Source organism: Sciurus carolinensis, chromosome 12 (assembly GCF_902686445.1).
Source record: "Sciurus carolinensis chromosome 12, mSciCar1.2, whole genome shotgun sequence".
Classification (NCBI taxonomy): domain Eukaryota; kingdom Metazoa; phylum Chordata; class Mammalia; order Rodentia; family Sciuridae; genus Sciurus; species Sciurus carolinensis.
Genome location: NC_062224.1, coordinates 92,042,381 through 92,060,545, shown reverse-complemented (window position 1 = coordinate 92,060,545; position 18,165 = coordinate 92,042,381). Strand labels below are relative to the sequence as shown.

The window sequence follows — 18,165 nt, the reverse complement described above, 5'->3', positions numbered from 1 at the left end:
ATTGTATTTTCATAATCTCATCTATTTTCTTCAAATTCATCACAAAGATTGATCTTTTCTGCCTGGTTCTCATCATATATTCTTAACCTTCATTTCTTTTTGTGTGTATGTGTGGAAATACTTCCTCTCCTTTTTTTTATTTTTTATTTTTTAGATTTCTGTTGCACAGAAGAGGGGATTAATGCATTTGTTCTTTTATTTCTGTGGCTGTCATTTGTTTTATATTTAGGTGACCAGAGAAAGTTACTTGAGGTTTTCTTTCTATTTGAACATATCATTATATTGCACAAAAAAATATAGAGCACAATTTTAAGAGGTATAGAATGAGACATATGTTTCAGGGATTTTAACTCATTCAAAGTACTTTAAAGTGCTAGCTTGTCTGGTTCATTCATAAAATAATAATTCTTGTAGAAGCTTTCTCATAGGATTTTGGAAAAATTAATCATTCACGTAGCTCTATCACAGGATGTGCTCTATATAGTGATCGTGCTCAATTTTTCTTCTTTTTTTCTTCAAGTTTCCTCCTCTTTAAAATCTCCTCTTCCTCCTCTATCCTTTGTCATTTTTGTTCTATTTATTATTCAATCATTATTATCATTATGATTTTCATTGTTACCGAACATTATTGAGTATGAAGCCTTGAGAAGACTTAAGGACCTCATTTATTCCCTAAGTATTATGCTTTGTCCTGTGATTTTTCTTTTTCTAAAAAGGAAAGGATGCAAAATATCAGGTGTTTAAAGAGCCTAAAACATGTTCCTTCAATCTTTGAATTTTTTGGACATGAAAATGAACTTTTTTTTTTTTTTTTTTTTTTTTTTTTTTTTGTGGTGCTAGGGATCCAACCCAGGGCCTAATGCATACAAGGCAAGCACTCTAACAACTGAGCTATATCCTCAGCCCAACAATGAGCCTTTTATCTAAAATTAACAGGAGCATTTCCTAAGTGAACACTTAATCCTTCTGGGTAGGGGAACTGCTTAACTAACTGGATACAGGGACACTTCACCCAAGCATTCTTCCCACAAAGAATGAAGTGCCACATTCTTCTTGTGGTCAACTCTCCCTGGGTGTGTTTCTTTATTCTTCAACTTTTCCAAGTTCTAGTCCTTAGTTTTCTTTCTTTAAAGAATCTCTCTAAGCATTTAGTTCAATTAAAATGCCCCTTACCACTTACCACTGAACTAATATTTAAAGTAGTCATACAAATTATTCATGTTTTTGAAATTAACCATTTTCTATGTTTACTGATTTTTATAGTTCTTAAACAGGTAGGACCATTTCCCAAATAGACTTAGGATACAGAGTTTGTATATTTCAAAAATATCTAATAATCTTCTGGAATGTATTATTGGTGTTTTTATTTTATTATAGAATTCAAATCAAACTGATATGAGCTGATAAAGAAAAAATTATAAATATGCATTTAAAACATTCTGAAACATTGTTTTCAATATTTAATGATAGATACTTCTAATCAAGTTGAATTCATATTCCATAGATTTTAATGCATCAACTATACATATAATAGTATTTTCTAGATATTAGTTATGTAAGTTTGATTCTGACTCTTATTTCACAGTTACTCAGTGAATTCTTTTTTGTATTATTTACATGTTTATTTGTATAATGCTAAAAATGAGTTAAACCAAACCAAAATCCTTCTGCAACAAACTTTATTGAAATAATTGTGTAAACAAAGTTTTCAGGGTTGGTAGAGTGCTTGCCTCACAAACACAAGACCCTGGGTTCAATCTCCAGCACTGCAAAAAAAAAAAAAAAAGAAAAAAAGAAAAGAAAAAGAAAGTTTTCATATATAATATGTATATGTATATGTATATATATATATATATACACACACACACACTATAAATATGTGTATATATATAATACTGTTCAGTAAAACATAGTCTGTCATATATACGTATACAATGCATATCTTACCCATTGGTCCTTTGGCATATATTGTCAGAAGAAAAGTTCCTACCCTATATGGTCATGCATTGGAAATGAAACTTGATGTGTGGCAATTTTTAGATTAAAGTGACAGTGTTAATTTTTCAATGCAGGAACACAGACATTATTATAACAGACAGGCAGAGATGTGTGATATTAAGGTCATTAACACAGCAAATAGAGTAAGAGAAATCATGTACTAGATATCAGGTGAACATTCAGATTAGCAATAAAGGACTTGACCTTAATGTTTTGCAGATGTCTTGTGTTCTTTCCTCCCTTGCTCTTTCTCAGATATTCTCAGAAATAACAATTTCCTTAAAAAATGTTCTTCCTTTTGCACTTCATGTCTTTGGAAACAAATTAAAGAGTGCAGAATGTACAATAAAGAAAAAAATCAGCAGGCAGCCCTTCTGAAGACCTAAGCTGCATGTGGAGATAAAACTGAAGAGTCAGACAGCCACCTAATTAAAGTATGTATTCAGGAAACATTGAGCTGTTCTAGAAGCACACACTTATTTTAAAGAATTTTATACAGTGTAGTTTTATATTTTCTATGAAATTTATAGTAAGTTCAAGAATTTTCCTTACCATGAAGATTCTGGGAGAAAATATAAGAAAGTACATAAAAGGAAGTTTTAGTAAAAGACGTATTCATTGCAAGCTATTTTTCTGTTTTTCCTTTCTTGTTTGTATTATTCTTTGTTGGTTTTCTTTCTGATTTACTTATACTTTGTTTTTTAGGAGAGTTTTGTTTTGTTTTTTTAAACCAGGATTGAACCCAGGGGTACTTAACCACTAAAGCACATCTCCAGTTTTTTTTAAAAAGTTTTATTTTTAAACAGGGTCTCACTAAGTTACTTGGGGCCTTGCTAATTTATGGAGGCTGGCTTTAAACTCATAATTCTTCTGCTTTAGCTCCAGAACCTCTGGGATTACAGGCATACCTCTGCCTTGGCTAGGAGAATTATTATTAAATTTAATAAGGGGTCACAAGGGCTGTAATTATAATGTATTTTTTTAAAGATGGGATTTATAATAATGTCATTTTTGCAAAATTATGTCAAAAAATTATAGAGAATTCATTCCATACATAGTAAAGCCCAAATATATTTTATATAAATTCAATATATTAAATAGCAAAGTTAATATGACAAAGAGCAATATCATAATAAAAGCAAAAATAATATTTTTGTTCTAGTTTTGTAGTGAGAGAAAATCTAAAGAGAGAATAAACAAACTGATATGTATTAAAAAGGAAATTTAGAATTTGATCCTATAGGTCTGGGGATATACATACTTCCCTAGTATGTACTAGGTTCTAAATTCAATCCCCAGGTCTGAAAAATAACCAATGGAACTGAAATACAAATTACATTAATGAACACATAGATTGCATGCTTAAAGATTGCTTGCTTAGAGCAAACTAAAGTTGAGCATGTTGGCTAGTTCTACAAGTGCCACGGCCAGAGATTAATTGGGCTTTTAACTGTCCATCCTGGAATAAATTGTGTTTTTCTAGGAAAGGAGACAGTGGTGTGTCACTCATGGGCACTCTTGAATAGCCTGACAACATGGAAATATTCCTTGAGCTCTTTATAGAGGTCATATAATCTGCCAAAGACTAATTAAAAGCAGATATGTGCGAGTTATTAAAGCTATGACCCAATAGTCTTTTCCACTAAGTAGTCTGCTGAATCCTTACTGCTCAGGGGGCCTTGACATCTGCATTACCATTTTCCTCTTCAATTACTACTGATGTAGCTTCAGTAGAGTGAAAATGAATGTCATTCTGCCTTTGAAGCTTTGAAAGTTAATTTGTTTTTAAACTTCAGACTTAAACTCCATGAACCAGAAGTGTCAGAAATAAATATGCATTTATATATTCTTGAGGAAGGATTCTGCTCATCAGTGCTATGCATAGACCCATACTATAAATCCTCAAAACAACTGACTTCTCAATTTATTTCTACATTGTGTCAAATGGAGAAAAGATCCTGAAACTTAGTAATCTATGGATTTTAAAAACCAGTTGTTTGACATTATATAAACAAAATAGCAAAATAAAAATGTCTCTTTTAAAAAATTTAGATAGCATTGAAAATAAATGGGTGTTTAAATTGACTTTTAGCGTATATTTTAGAAGACTATGTACTAAACCGTTTGTGATCTTTTTTATGTAATTATGTTAAAGGAGGTATAATAAATGTAGATCATAAATATGGACATCATCCATCCATCATACCCCTAACTGATATGGCAAAACTTAGAGAATTAGGACTCTTTGACCAATACCGGTCATTAAAGTTTGAATACACTAATGAAATCTACCTGCCATCTTACTTAAAAATCTCACTGTAAGTTAACTTTCTAAGAAATTCTTTTAAATTAATATAACAACCCAATGTAAAATTTCAATGATGATTCAGACATTGTTTCTCAATTAGTTATTTCTTATAACAGAGCACCAATCCTTGAAAAAGTAAAAATTCAACAAAGTTATGTTGTTTGTTTTTTCATTTGAAATGTCAATGTTGATATCACAAAAATCTGTTTCCCTGAAGAAGTGATACATTTATTTTCAGTCTTTTTCAACTTCTCTTAATAAAAGGTACTTTCTAACTAAAGGTATACAATTATTCTTAATTCACAGTAATTATCTTCATATACACTATTAAAAGTCTTAGAAGTTTATAATAAGTAATGTAATAACAATAGATTTAATAACTATTATACAATATTTATGCATTTATTGTAATAATTAACATCCATTAGGAATAGGGTTATACTGAGTCTGGTTTACATATTTTTCCAAGTGTTATTCTTGCACAGTTTCATTCTTCAAATATATCTTGAAGACAGATTAAATACCAGGCATCATTCTAGGTAGAGAAGATACTGCAAGAAAATAACAAGGAATCTAAGCCTCAGGCAGCTTTAAAAACTGCATTACTGTTTTTCTTTTTCAATTACTACTTATGTTATTTGTGTAAAACGTTAGATAATAAACATATATAGAATGTCAGAAGGTGGCAATTGTCATTTTGTTTGTTTGCTTTTTTTGTTTTTAAAATATCATTTATTTTTTTAGAAGTTAATGTGTGTATTACAGGAAAAATAAAAACACAAGCAAAGAACAAACTCATCCTGTCACAAGCAGCTTAGTTGGATGTGTCCCTCCTGGTTGTGCATATACATACACCATATCCCATTTTGTGTGATTGAGATCGTAGGGTGGATCATGCTTTTCCACACATCAAAATCCCAAAGCTACATGAGTATTTTTGGTAACCAAGAATAAACTATACCAACTCAATCTGTTATCCTTTCTTGGGGACAAAAATTTTCACTGAAGACAGAAATGGCAACAGGCCTCTAGATAAACATATTGGCAGAGTTACAACTAAAATAATAGTGAATCATAAAAAGTAGAGCTAGTGAATTAGCCAATTTGTAAATAACTTTTGTTATAATTGATAGAAAAGATGCATCTTGGACATGGAATTGCTTTGTCTCTGGGCAGTGTGTTTCAGGACTTGCTCATTAGGTTCAGCAGAGGGGCACAGGGGCGCACACAGGGAAAGAAGAGAGCAAGTGCTCAAGGATTGACATTTCCCTGTGAACCACTGGTGTGTGCATCTTCTGGCTGCACTATAGAAATACTTTAATTCACTGGGAACATGCATTCTTGCTAAAATTTTAGTAGCAGAAATCTGGTAATAAGACAAGTTTGGTGTATCCTGTTGTTTGTCTCATTTTAAATTGAGAATTAAAGGTGACAATTGTCTTAGAGGCAAGTAAAACAGGAAGTTGGATAAAAATAATCATATGGACTAAGATTGATATTTTATAATATATGGTCAAGAATGTCTCTGTTTAGGAGATGGAAATAATACTGTAATTTGAATAGGGGACATACAACTTAAAGAATTATTAACTCTAAATGGGGGTTTGAGTAGTGAGGAATTGGCTGCTTTGAAGTAAATGAAACACTAAAGACAGAGGGATTGTAGATGTAAGGGGCAGTCAAAGGTTCAAGTGGAACAAGCCATGAAGAGGCCACCCTTATTCCATCCAGGACTGAGATCCAGTGCCTATAGGACAAATCATGGGTATGGCAGCAAGTCACTATGGCATCACACCTATGGAATTTTCTGGAAATTGGTCCTTAAGATTTTGGGAAAAGTTTTTCATTCAGAGATGTCTCACCAGAGGCACTGCACTACAGAATTATCTTAGCAGAGTTCTGAGAGTAACTGGTTGCTGGGTCTTGCTGCTCTCGTGGAGTTGTAGAGACGTGGCATACATTTTGCAAGTATATGCTCTGCACGCAGCAAAACAGTTGTAAAAAGTACCCCATCCCCAGGAAGCAGGTAGCAGAGCACACCAAAACTAGGAAGCAAAACTCATTCCTTCTGCCAGGTCTCCCCAGTTATATCTATTGACAAATCTTGAAATCATGCTAACTATACGAGGAAAAATATTTTAAAAGCCAAGACCCATGTTCACAGATAAGGCAATTAGCAATGGTTTAAATCTTAGAGTAATGGATAATTGACATGAAGAAGAGAATCAAGAAAAACTTTTCTGATCAAGTGGATAATCAGAAGGAAATAGGGCATGTAATGCAAATATTTAGAGGAAGAACATTCCTGAGAGATGGAACAAGCACAAATGACCTAACATGACAGCACGCCTGACATATTACAAATAACAAGGATGCCAGTTTTTCTGGAGCAAGCAAAGAGAAGGAGAATGTAGCAAAACATGAATTCAGTAAAGCAGAAGAAGCAGAAGTAAGGCCAATTTAAAACAATATCTTTTACCTTGATTCAAAAGAGATGTAATCCAATGGATTTGAATATGGAATTAATTCATATGAACTGATATTTGTTGATAGAAAAGTTTCAGTAGCTTTGTTGAATCTAGCGAGCATTAGTGAAGAGTAGAAGGAACACACATTATAAATTTGCTGTGGTAGTCTAATGAGAGTGGGTGGTTAACTGGACAAGAATGTTAATGGTAGAAATGGTGGTAGGTTGCCAATATATCAACACACACATAGGACAATAATGATGAAAACTAAAATATACGTTTAAAATGTTTTGTTTCACCAAAAAATTAATTAATAAAGATAACTTTAAGTGTTTAGTCTTAATAATTAAAATAATAGAATAGTCATTTCTCAGTTTGGAAAGATGATAAGAAGATCATGCCTTAGAAGATAATTAGAAGTTTTCTTTTTAATACTTCAGGTACGAGATGTCTTTATAAAATCTGAGTGGAGATATGTTATGGCATTTGCATTTATTGGTATGATGCTCACAGGAGAAGTATGAATTAGTGGTAAATATTTGGAAAACGTGTATGAGGTGGAATTTTAAGCTATATCAAGGAATAATAATACCTGTGGTAAAAGGATAGCTAAGTGTAAAGTGAGTTGTATTCTCAGAGAGGTTAGAGAAAACAATAAAATACATAAAAGCAATGGAAATAAAAGAAAGATGAAAATAAACCAAAATTGCAATTAACAAGGAAAATATTTTTTAAAGGGGGTGACCAATTTTGATACATGATTGTGTTAGGTTCAATAAAATTTGTCTTGATAATTGACCATTAAATTCAACAACATAATGATCATAGGAGCCCTTTATAGAACATTTTAGTGAACATAAGTGGGTAAAAGATTTATTTTGAGGTAAATTCCAGCAGTAAAATGTATTGGTGATAGGAATTTAGTAACCACTTTGAATTTAGTAACCACTGTGGATAGGGAAAGTAGGAGATTGTGAGATCAAAAAACCTATTTTTAATCTTCATTTTCTTCTTTATATTTTAACACAAGTGATTGAATAAAGCAAAACATAATTTTGGAAACGGAAAAATAGGTGCAATGATATTTTTTTGAATAGTATAAAGAAGGTGGAGTTTTATGTAAGAAGGTGATAAATAAAGATATAATCATGGTAATTTTAAAAAGTTCCCTTCCATCTGATTTAGGTGGTTGAGACGGTTGAGGAGAGAAGATTATAATATAGGGAAATTGGGAAAGAAAGATGTGAATGGTATAATTAATAGTAAGGTTGCAGAGCAGCACCAGAGAGTTACTTAACATTGTCAGTCTTGAGTTGACAAAGCTATCTATTTTTCTCTAGATAAATTTGTAACCATTGATGCAGACGTGGAGTAGGAGGAGTATTGTCTTATTATCAGATGCGGATTTTCTCAAGTTAGTAAAATATACCAAAAAAGAGAAAGAGAGTCAAAATCATAGGCACAGGGAAGTAGTCATGGATCATAAAAAAAAAAAAAAAAAGAAAATAGACATGGCATATAATAGCAAAGGGAGGATTGGAAGTGGGGGTAAAGGGAAATACAGCAAGGTGTTTGAGTCAATGGACTGAAGGTTCTAGTGTGGTCAAGTAATTTCTTGTTGGCAGTCAGTTCATTTTATTTTCCTTGAACTGAACATTTTAAGAAAATGATTAGTATTACTATAAATATATTCAGCTTTGTATGAAAAGGACATAGGCATGATTACTTTTAAAACCACAGTTGAGCCTTTATGATCAAGTAATTGTTAAAGAGAAATACAGAGATGATGTCAAAATAAATTACACAGGTTGAAAAGAAAGGTACTAGAAATTGATAGCGGGTTTAGTTGTGGATAATAATGATTTTAAACATGACAGTGGAAGTTCTGGCTAACACAGGATAGAATATATAACCATAAAACACCTGAGAAGTTCATATATTCATGGACTCATTGATATTGAATTCATCAAAAATTATTAAAATAATAAAATTTGAAGTCTGTAGTCTACAATTTTCAAGTTACAAAAAAGAATGGTGTAGGCCATGTCATAAATGTTAGCATTTACTCTGGAATCAAACATATGAGCTTATATTTTATTATGTATCATAAATGCTTCACATGTAAACCAATGGTCTTCAGGTATATTTACTTCTATCATTTGTTGATATCAGTCAAACCTATCAACAAAATATGGAAGATGGATGTGATCTTAAGACAAATATATTTAATGCCAGAAGCATACAAAAAAACACAAATATATAAAACAACAATGAATTTTTATTATGTTTATTGTTGTTACTTAGATCCAGTTGTTTCAATTTCTCAATAAATTTAAATGCCATTAAAATGTTTAGAAGAAATGAAAGCAAAATGAGTCTGAGGGTATTAGTGGTGGACTTTTCTGGAAGAATTCCTTCCTAAAAATGACCCTTGAGTTTATGTTTGCAAAATTTTTTTGTTATTTTTTTTTTTAATTTTTGCTTTTAAAAATAGCTTTCCAGTTAATATTTAGTAATTCAAAATCGTAATTTTAAGTTCAAATACATTTACTTTGCCATTGTTTCAAAGCATAAGAATAATTACATAATGGCAGGAAAGCTAATTAAAACCATATTACAAGTTTTATATTAAAGTTATTTTTAGAAGGTAAATTAGTAAATTCTTATTACAGAACTTATATTTTCATGATGTTGAATTTAAGTTAATACTTATCAATCTTTATGAGTTATTTCAATAATTTTAGCTTCCAAACAATAAAAAGTGTGCAAAGCACTAAGAAGTCATACACTATAATAATTTTCTGAGTTAATCTAGAAACAAAAAGATAATTGAACCCTGGTGTCCAGGTTATGTGGTTTTAGAATTCATTTTCTCACTTACTAACTATGTCATATTGGTCAGTTATCTACTTCACTTTGCCTCAGTTTCATCATGTATGAACTGGAAATAATTGTTTTTACCTTGGAGTTATTATAAGAAAACTGTTAAAACATAAAATATTTAAATTGTCCATAACAATAATGCTATTATTAATATTTGATTAATATTATACCCTAAGGCAATATTGCAAATAGGTATTTATTTTCCTTATTGTGGTGCTTTAAGAATATTACTTGGTCATCAATGATACCTGTAACATGAATACTGTTAAATACAATACTTACCTACATGTGTAAAAATACAGTCACGTGTTAGTGACGTGCAAGAATGTCACCACTTCTAATTCTGCCTGGTTCCAGTTTCTGCTTTATTTCCTGCATTCACATAGTCCCACATTCAGTATATACTTTCACTGAGATTATGACTCAAATGTGAAAAATAAAATTTTTGAATTATATTTATGCATTTGTGAGAACATGAAGAATATTCTAGAAAAAGATTTTAAAAACCAAAAATTATCCTAAGGTGTGCAAGTTTAGAAATTTCAATGTGTGATATTTAAATTGGGAACAGATGGCACATATATGTTAATAAGTTTTAAATACTACATAGTGTTATTGAAGTTCATCAGGCGATATAACAGATTAATCTTGATTTATAAAATATGAGGTGGAGATAAGGCCTTAAAAAAGGAAATGAGTGAAAAAAACGAGTCATTGAAAATTCAATCCTTCTAAAGCAGCTATTTAAGAACACATGAATAAAATAGAAGTTATGAATTTGTATTTTAAGAGAGAGCTTACATTCAAATTTTAAAAGGAAATTTGAATGTAGTGCTTGCAGAATATAAATCTAAATTCAAGATATATTTTCCTGTCATAAAAATAATTGTCTTCTATTTTAAATTTATTTTTACTAGATCTATAAAATCATAAAGACTGTACATAGTATGGAGTACCATGAAATGTTTTAATACATGTATACATTGTATATTGCATGAATCAGGTTAAACAGATCTAGCCCCTCAAACATTTATTTCTTCATGATGAAAACACTAAAAATCCTTTAAAGATGAGTGTTTTCTTAGAAAATAAAACATCAGGGTAATAAATAAATTAAATATGCAAACATGAAAACATTCCCCTGTGAAAATAGTTACTAACTTTACACAAAATAGTAAATGTATTCCCAACTTGACCTCCTTAGTGAATGAAAGAATGTGTTGGAGTGTGGACTGGGGATATGGTTCAGTGTCAGAGCTTTGGCCTTGCATGTGTGAGAACTTGGGTTTGACCTGAGTACTGCAAATATTTAAAAAAAAAAAAAAAAAAACTATGTTACGATCAGAAATGGAAGTCAATAATTTGAACATAAGATGGGATAGCTTTTCAACACTAACAACAACAACTAAACAAGACTTTCTATAATGGATTATACTAACATACAATATATGCAATCAGTAAGAGTAGAATCTTGGTAAAACCAGGAGAATTTCTGATATATTACTAGAAAAATAAAAAGACCTAACTGCGATTTTTTTCCACATTTTTTATTGGCACATTATAGTTGTCTATAATGATGGGATTTGTTGCAATATTAATATATACATACAATATACCAATATAATTTGGCCAGTTTGGCTCTCAGCACTTCCCCTCTCCCTCCCCTGCTCTTACCACCTGCCCTGGTCCCTTTCCTCTACTGATCTCCCTTTGATTTTCACGAGGTCTTCCACCTCCAACTCTTTTCTTTTCCTCTGTAGCTTCCACATATGAGAGAAATCATATGATCCTTGACCTTGTGAATTTGGCTTATTTTGTTCCACATAATGTTCTCAGTTCCATCCATTTTTCTGCAAATGACATAATTTCATTCTTCTTATAAGACTGAGTAAAACTCAGTTGTGTATACCACATTTTCTCTACTCATTTATACACTGATGGACATCTAGGCTGATCCTAAGGTTTGGTTATTATGAATTTTGCTGCTCTACACGTGGATTTGCATGTGTCACTGCAGTATTCTTTAAGATAAATACTGAGGAGTGTATAGCTGGATCATACGGTGGTTCCATGCCTAGTCTTTTGAGGAACCTTCATGATGATTTCTATGTTATATCAATTTTCTATGGTATTTATATCAATTTTCAAATTTCTATGGTAGTTATATCCCACCAACGGCATAAAAGTGTTCCTTTTTCTCCACACTCTCTAGAGCATTTATTATTATTTATATTCTTGATGACTACCATTCTGAGTGGTATGAGATGAAATGTCAGTGTAGCTTTGATTATACAAATCAGGGTCTCACTGAGTTGCTTAGGGCCTCACTAAATTTCTGAGACTGGCTTTGAACTTGGGATCCTCCTGCCTCAGATCTCCTGAGCTACTGGGATTATAGGCATGCACCACTGTGCCCAACCTCTATCACTGACTGTTTGAAAGGATAGTACTTTTAGGCTAAGTTGCTAGTTAGGCAACTCATAAGTTTTTCAATCATGATAAAACATTCTTGTATGTTTTAAAATATTTATGTAGTGCAGTACAGTATCATCATAAATATTATACTTATAATCTAGTGAACTATTTTTATTTATAATTCAACATGAAAAGAAACCAAGAATACCTCATTGAAAATTCAGTCCTTGAACTCGATGGGGTTTAGAACATGCTACCCCAAAGTATGGTACCCTGGTGTATTGAATTGAAAAATAGCAGGTACAGGGAGGACTCTCCAATTTTGTTCTGTTTGTCATGAGACTCTTATATGGATGGTGTCCTTGCTATATCCAGAAGAAAAGAGACCCCTGATCCTGAAGATGGAGGAATGTAGAGAGACCTATCAGGCCTTGGTAGCCTCTCCCAGTTTACTACTCTTGTTTCTTAAGGATTATATCTTACCTACTCACATCCTTTGTTCCTCCACATTTTTTCCACTCTTCCTCAAATCTATCATGAAAAGACACATTTGACAAATTTTCAGGTCTTCCATTTCTTATGCATCGCCCTGGGTCACATAAAACTTAAATAAAAGTGCGTGTCTTTTCTTGCTAATCTTTTTGCTACAGATTCCTAGCCAAGAACATAAAAGGGTGAAAGGAAATGAATTCTCCCTTCCCTTCATTTTCTAGCAACAAGGATGAGATACCATCAAGCTGGGATACCCTGTTGGTCTGGATACTCATTTGAAACCTGAGATTTCTAACAAAGACAGTCAAAGGTAAAGAGTCTTATACTAAGTCAGCCTATCGGATTTCTGTTAGCAGAATCCAGCTTCGTGTGAGTATTAAATATCCATTTTTTTGTTTGCTTGTTTTTCTTGAATTAATTAAGATTAAAATAATTGAAATAATTAATTTTTTGAATTATAACTATCATGGACTTGGTTTTGGGTACCTACTGTTTAGTGATCCTTTCCTTCTCAGGGAAAGATTCGGTTTTTATATCTGTCTTATTTTGATGTCCAAAGGGCTTGCCTTTGTATTTAGTTTAATTTCCCCATTTCAGAAGGAGTAGGTTGTCAGGTCTGCATCTTCAGGCAGCTGTTCATTATGCTGGGGCCTGGAGAACTTATAGATGGCAGAATGGAAAAGTGGTTGCATCTCTTTTGTTCCTTATGTCTTTCCTATTTTTGCCACATCCGAGGGGCTTTGTCTGTCTTTCTTATGTCTCTGAAGACTCTTAATCACAAGGGCTGCTTCATTTATAACCTGTTTGAGGATTCCACTTGCACCTATATTTGGACCAGTAAAAGACTTACTGATTTTAAGTCATAATATAGTTCTTGGGTTTCATTTTGAGTCACAATTAGAATAGGTATACCTTTGAAGATATGGACTTTGTTAGTGTTTATTTATGGTTATACATAGCAATACCATTCAGTTTGACATTATTAAGAAAGCATGAAATGTAGTTTGCTCAAATTCCATTCCCAGCGTCTCCCATTTCTCTCCCCATCTCTCCCCCTGTTTCCTTCTACTGATCTTTTCTTTAGATTTTTTTCTCTTTTTATTTTCATTTATTATCTTGGTGGATATATATGATGAGAATCACTGTGGTATATTCATGTATGTACATAGGAAATTTAGATTAGCTTCATTTCTCTGTTCTTTACTTACTTTTTAAAATCAAACACAGATGATTTATCATGGTCTTACTTCACAGAAAATATTATTAAGTCATAAGTGACTTAATACACCCAACCTGCCAGGTATCATAGTTAGCAATACAATATACTGTAGAGTATTGGCTTTTACCCTTGTGATCTTCTGACTGACTGAGAGCTGCTGCTCAGCATCACTAGGGTATGGTACTGTAGATCATTCAGGAAAGATCAAAATTCCAAACTCAAAGAAGATGAGGTTCCATTGAATGTGTTTTCCTTTTGCACCACGTTAAAGTCAGAAAAATAAGTGGAACCATTCTGAGCCAGGGAATTTCTTTACATTTGTGTACTTTAATTTTATGGTTTTTATTACAGAGCCCCAGCCAAGAACCTAAAACACCAACAGGAAAAGGTTTCTTTCCTTACCTACACACTTAGGGTAATAAATCTCCCACCTGGATTTCAACTGGACTCGCTTCTAAGAACATTGTAGGATGTACAAGTAGATGACTTAAAAATTACAACTAGACTTTCCGTCCTTGTTAAAACATAGGATTGGATAATGTTGAAGAACTTGCAGTTAAAACACAGCTATAATCTCAAAGAATCTTTTGTTACTGGGTCCTTAAAAAGTAAACCTACTCAGTGGACAAGAATATGAACTGAATTCAGAACAGTATGCATAACCCTGAAGATAAAAGATATTAATTGTATAATAGAAGAACAAAATAATGTACTGGTAATCAGATAAGGCAGCTGAATCTGAGGCTAATGTATAAACCTGAGAACCTCATTGATTAAAATATATTATTAATAGTTAAATAGTTCCATTTCAATAATATAATATTTGTATGACAGATATTTTAAGTATTTTTTGATTTGTGACTGAACTCTTAATTATCTTCCATCAGTCTATGTGTTCTTTGATATGAAAACTTAACTACTTTCATCTGCATATTCACAAATAATCATCACACACATACTGCAGAGAGATTCTAATGCTCATCAATAATGTGTCCACTGTTTCAAATTAACATTGACTCCTCTGTTCAAATGACTTTTATGTGATTCAGGAAGAGTAATTAGCACATTAATCTATATGCAGATAACCATCTAAATGCCAAAGCCTTTTTATTCCACTCATCCCATCTGACTTCCAAATCTGAAGAGACATATGGCTCTAAATGTATATTAAACACCATAAAATGAGAACTCTATAAAATAAGAAGCACTGAAACTATTTGAGAGACATTTTAACTCTTGAAAATATGTTACCCACTGTCTGTCATTATGATACTTCAGATTGGGTTAAAATATTAATTTCTGTTTATTAGTCAACCAGAATTTTACTTAACTTTGGGGCTGGGGTTATAGCTCAGTGGTACAGCACTTGCCTAGTACATGTGAGGCACTGGGTTCAATCCTTAGCACCACATAAAAATAAAAATAAATAAAACAAAGTATTGTGTCCATCTGCAACTAAAAATATTTTTTAAAAAAATGTATTTAACCTTTGGAAGTAAATTAGTGCAGATAAAGTTATTTAAATACAATAAGTTTTTTAAATAGAAAAAGATGTACCAATATATGTCACTGAATGCCAGAGTAATAACCACTGTTCTTCCCTCCCTGGTTCCATCTCTCCTGCAGTATTGAGTCAATAATTGGAAAGTTCAACCTCTGCTAGTTTCATAACTGGTTATAAACGTGCCTGGGATGTATCTAGCATCTGGATGCTCACCTTCTAACTTAGAAGATGAAAAGACTAGTTTTATTCAGACCTATTATTGTCCTAAGGAATTCAATTCCTAATTACATTTTATTTCTTAAAATGTCAATAATTTGGATGGTGATGAAATATGTAACAGAAAAAAATAAATTACTCCATTTTTTTCATTCTGGCAGAAAAACAGCAGTTGTTCATTTGATTTATTTTGTTTTTAACTATTCTTGAAACAGAAACAGAGTATTTGTTAGAATCATCCAATAGAAACTTTATTTTAAATGTTTCATTTTTTTATTTGTTTTCCTTTCAGTACAATTTCACTTATTGAAAATTGGGGGACACTCAAAACAGGGATTTGCCTTACATATGATAAATGCAATAAAATGAAGGTTAGCAATGATCAAAACATCCAGAAGAATTTAAAAATAACTTTAAATATCAGTATTGTGAAATTTAGTCTTTATTTACCATGGAAAATTTATTGCATGCCTACTACAGATAACATCCAATTACCAGTGATATTCTTAAAACAATATATAAGCAATAAGGGTGAAGATAACAAAATAATAAAATATCTATGAATAAATAAACTATTCAATATGCATGAAAGAGACAGTATCATAGGATGGGGGTTTGTTTGACCATGGCATGGAGGTGCAGGTTGCACTATTAAATATGGTGGTCAGCAAGGACCAAATGAAAAAATGTTTCTCAAAGCCTTGCAGGAAACAACAAACAGATTAAACACACCCAGCCTTGAGCCTTTCTTGATCCCATCTTTCTTCATCTATAGCTGCAATCCTACAATCTCTTCTTATATGACAACCCAAGGCAAAATTTTTATTTTTTAATCAATATTTCATGGTATAAATGAATGATGTAGAAAAATGATGACTAACTTCAATGTATAAATCTATTTTCCTATTGAAAAATATGAAACTTCACACAAATTGTGGTAAGCTCTATTTCCTTCAGGGTAAATTTTTCATATTCCCTTTCATCTGATTGATATTAGTGGTAGATTGCTTAGGAGAGAGAATTTACTGACATTACAATCATGTTTTGTGTGTATGTTCTTTAGAGACATTATTTTTATTTAAACCATTTCTAAAGGAATTCTGCTTCAAAGGTTTCACATGCAGCATTCAAGCATCTTAATAAAGACAGTATAGCTTTTCAGAGATCACGTATCATCAAGGTTTGCAGAGTTTTCATTGTCATTTGCAACAAGGGCTTCTCTGTTTTCCTAAGTCCAGAAGTCATTCAGATAGATTAGAATTGTAGTGAGTGTGTCTCTTTGATTATTGTTGATTAAATTCTGAAGAGAGATTTTCAAAGGATCCTTTGGTTTTATCATGTCAAAGATTTCATTCATTTTTCCATCATAAGTGAGATATTCCTGGAAAACATGATCTAAGAAGATGTTGGTCATGGTTGCTGTTCCATAGTGGGAGGGTGCTTCTTTACTGTGATCTTTATCAAGATTCAAATACTGGCCATAAACCCTTAGGGCAGAAGGAGCAGAAAACCAATTTGTTTCTTGACTCTCTTTGGATAATTTCTCATCCCTTAGCTCTAGTAAGTCATCCAGGAAGCTGCATGCTAAAATACCTTGATTTTTAATTTTTCCTCTTCTTATAGGGTCCACAAAGAAGAAAAATTTCCTAACTGCTGTACAAACATAAAAGGAGTAAAAGGATTTTTCCAGTTCATCTAATTGTGGCAAAGTAGGGATAAGTTCCAATACGTGGTTTTCTAAATCAGATTCCCAAAGATGCCCTTGCCCTGCAACATCATTTAAATTGAGCCCTATTCTTGTTTGATGAAGCCAGACTTTTCGCATGACATAGTTAAAGAACTCCATGATGGAATTTCTTCCATCTGTATGCAAATTCTTCCAATCTGTATGAAGGAGTTTAGCAAAGACTTTTGCAGTGAAAAATTGCTTGAACTTTGGTTCAGCCTCTTCACCAACCTTCAAAAAAATTTTATAATTGCTCATTGCTTCCCATCCAATCATAAGTGGGGTCTGGTGTTTGTCCAACAAAAACTATAAATTCTGCAACTCTTCATTATCTAAGAGTTCTCTGCTTTTCTGTTGTAGAAAAACAACTCTGGATTCCTCTCTTAATTTCTGTGGTAAGACTTCATCTTCAGCTGGCAGCCTGTAATAAAACTGGGGAATGGTCGCAATTCATTTGTGTTTAATATATTTTTTTAACCTTTTTTATATTTTGTTTTTATTTTTTATTTTTACAGACTGCATTTTGATTCACTATACACGAATGGGGTAAAACTTTTCATTTCTGTGGTTGTATATGATGCAGATTCACACCATTCTTGTAATCATACATGTACATGGGGTAATGATGTCTGTCTCATTCCACCAGTTTTCATACCCCTGCCCCCTTCCCCATCTCATTTTCTTCTACATAATCGAAAGTTCCTCCATTCTTGATAAATGCAAATTAAAACGACACTAACATGTCATCTTACTCCAATTACAATGGCTATTATCAAGAACACAAGCAATAATAGGTACTGGTACAGATGTGGGGAAAAAGACACACTGCACACATTGCTGGTAGAGTTGCAAATTGGTGCAGCCACTCTGGAAAGCAGTGTGGAGATTCCTCAGAAAACTTGGAATGGACCCACATTTTGACCCAGTTACCCCATT

At 32.3% G+C, this 18,165-nt stretch overlaps 1 protein-coding gene across 1 annotated transcript; it reads right to left on the bottom strand.

The window, feature by feature from the left end:
• Window positions 1–16,731: 16,731 nt before the first annotated feature.
• On the bottom strand, window positions 16,732–17,505 carry LOC124962449 (serine/threonine-protein phosphatase 2A regulatory subunit B'' subunit gamma-like). Its single transcript, XM_047521795.1, has one exon. It carries the CDS (start codon window positions 17,503–17,505, stop codon window positions 16,732–16,734), a length of 774 nt encoding a protein of 257 aa, XP_047377751.1.
• Between the last annotated feature and the right edge of the window lie 660 nt (window positions 17,506–18,165).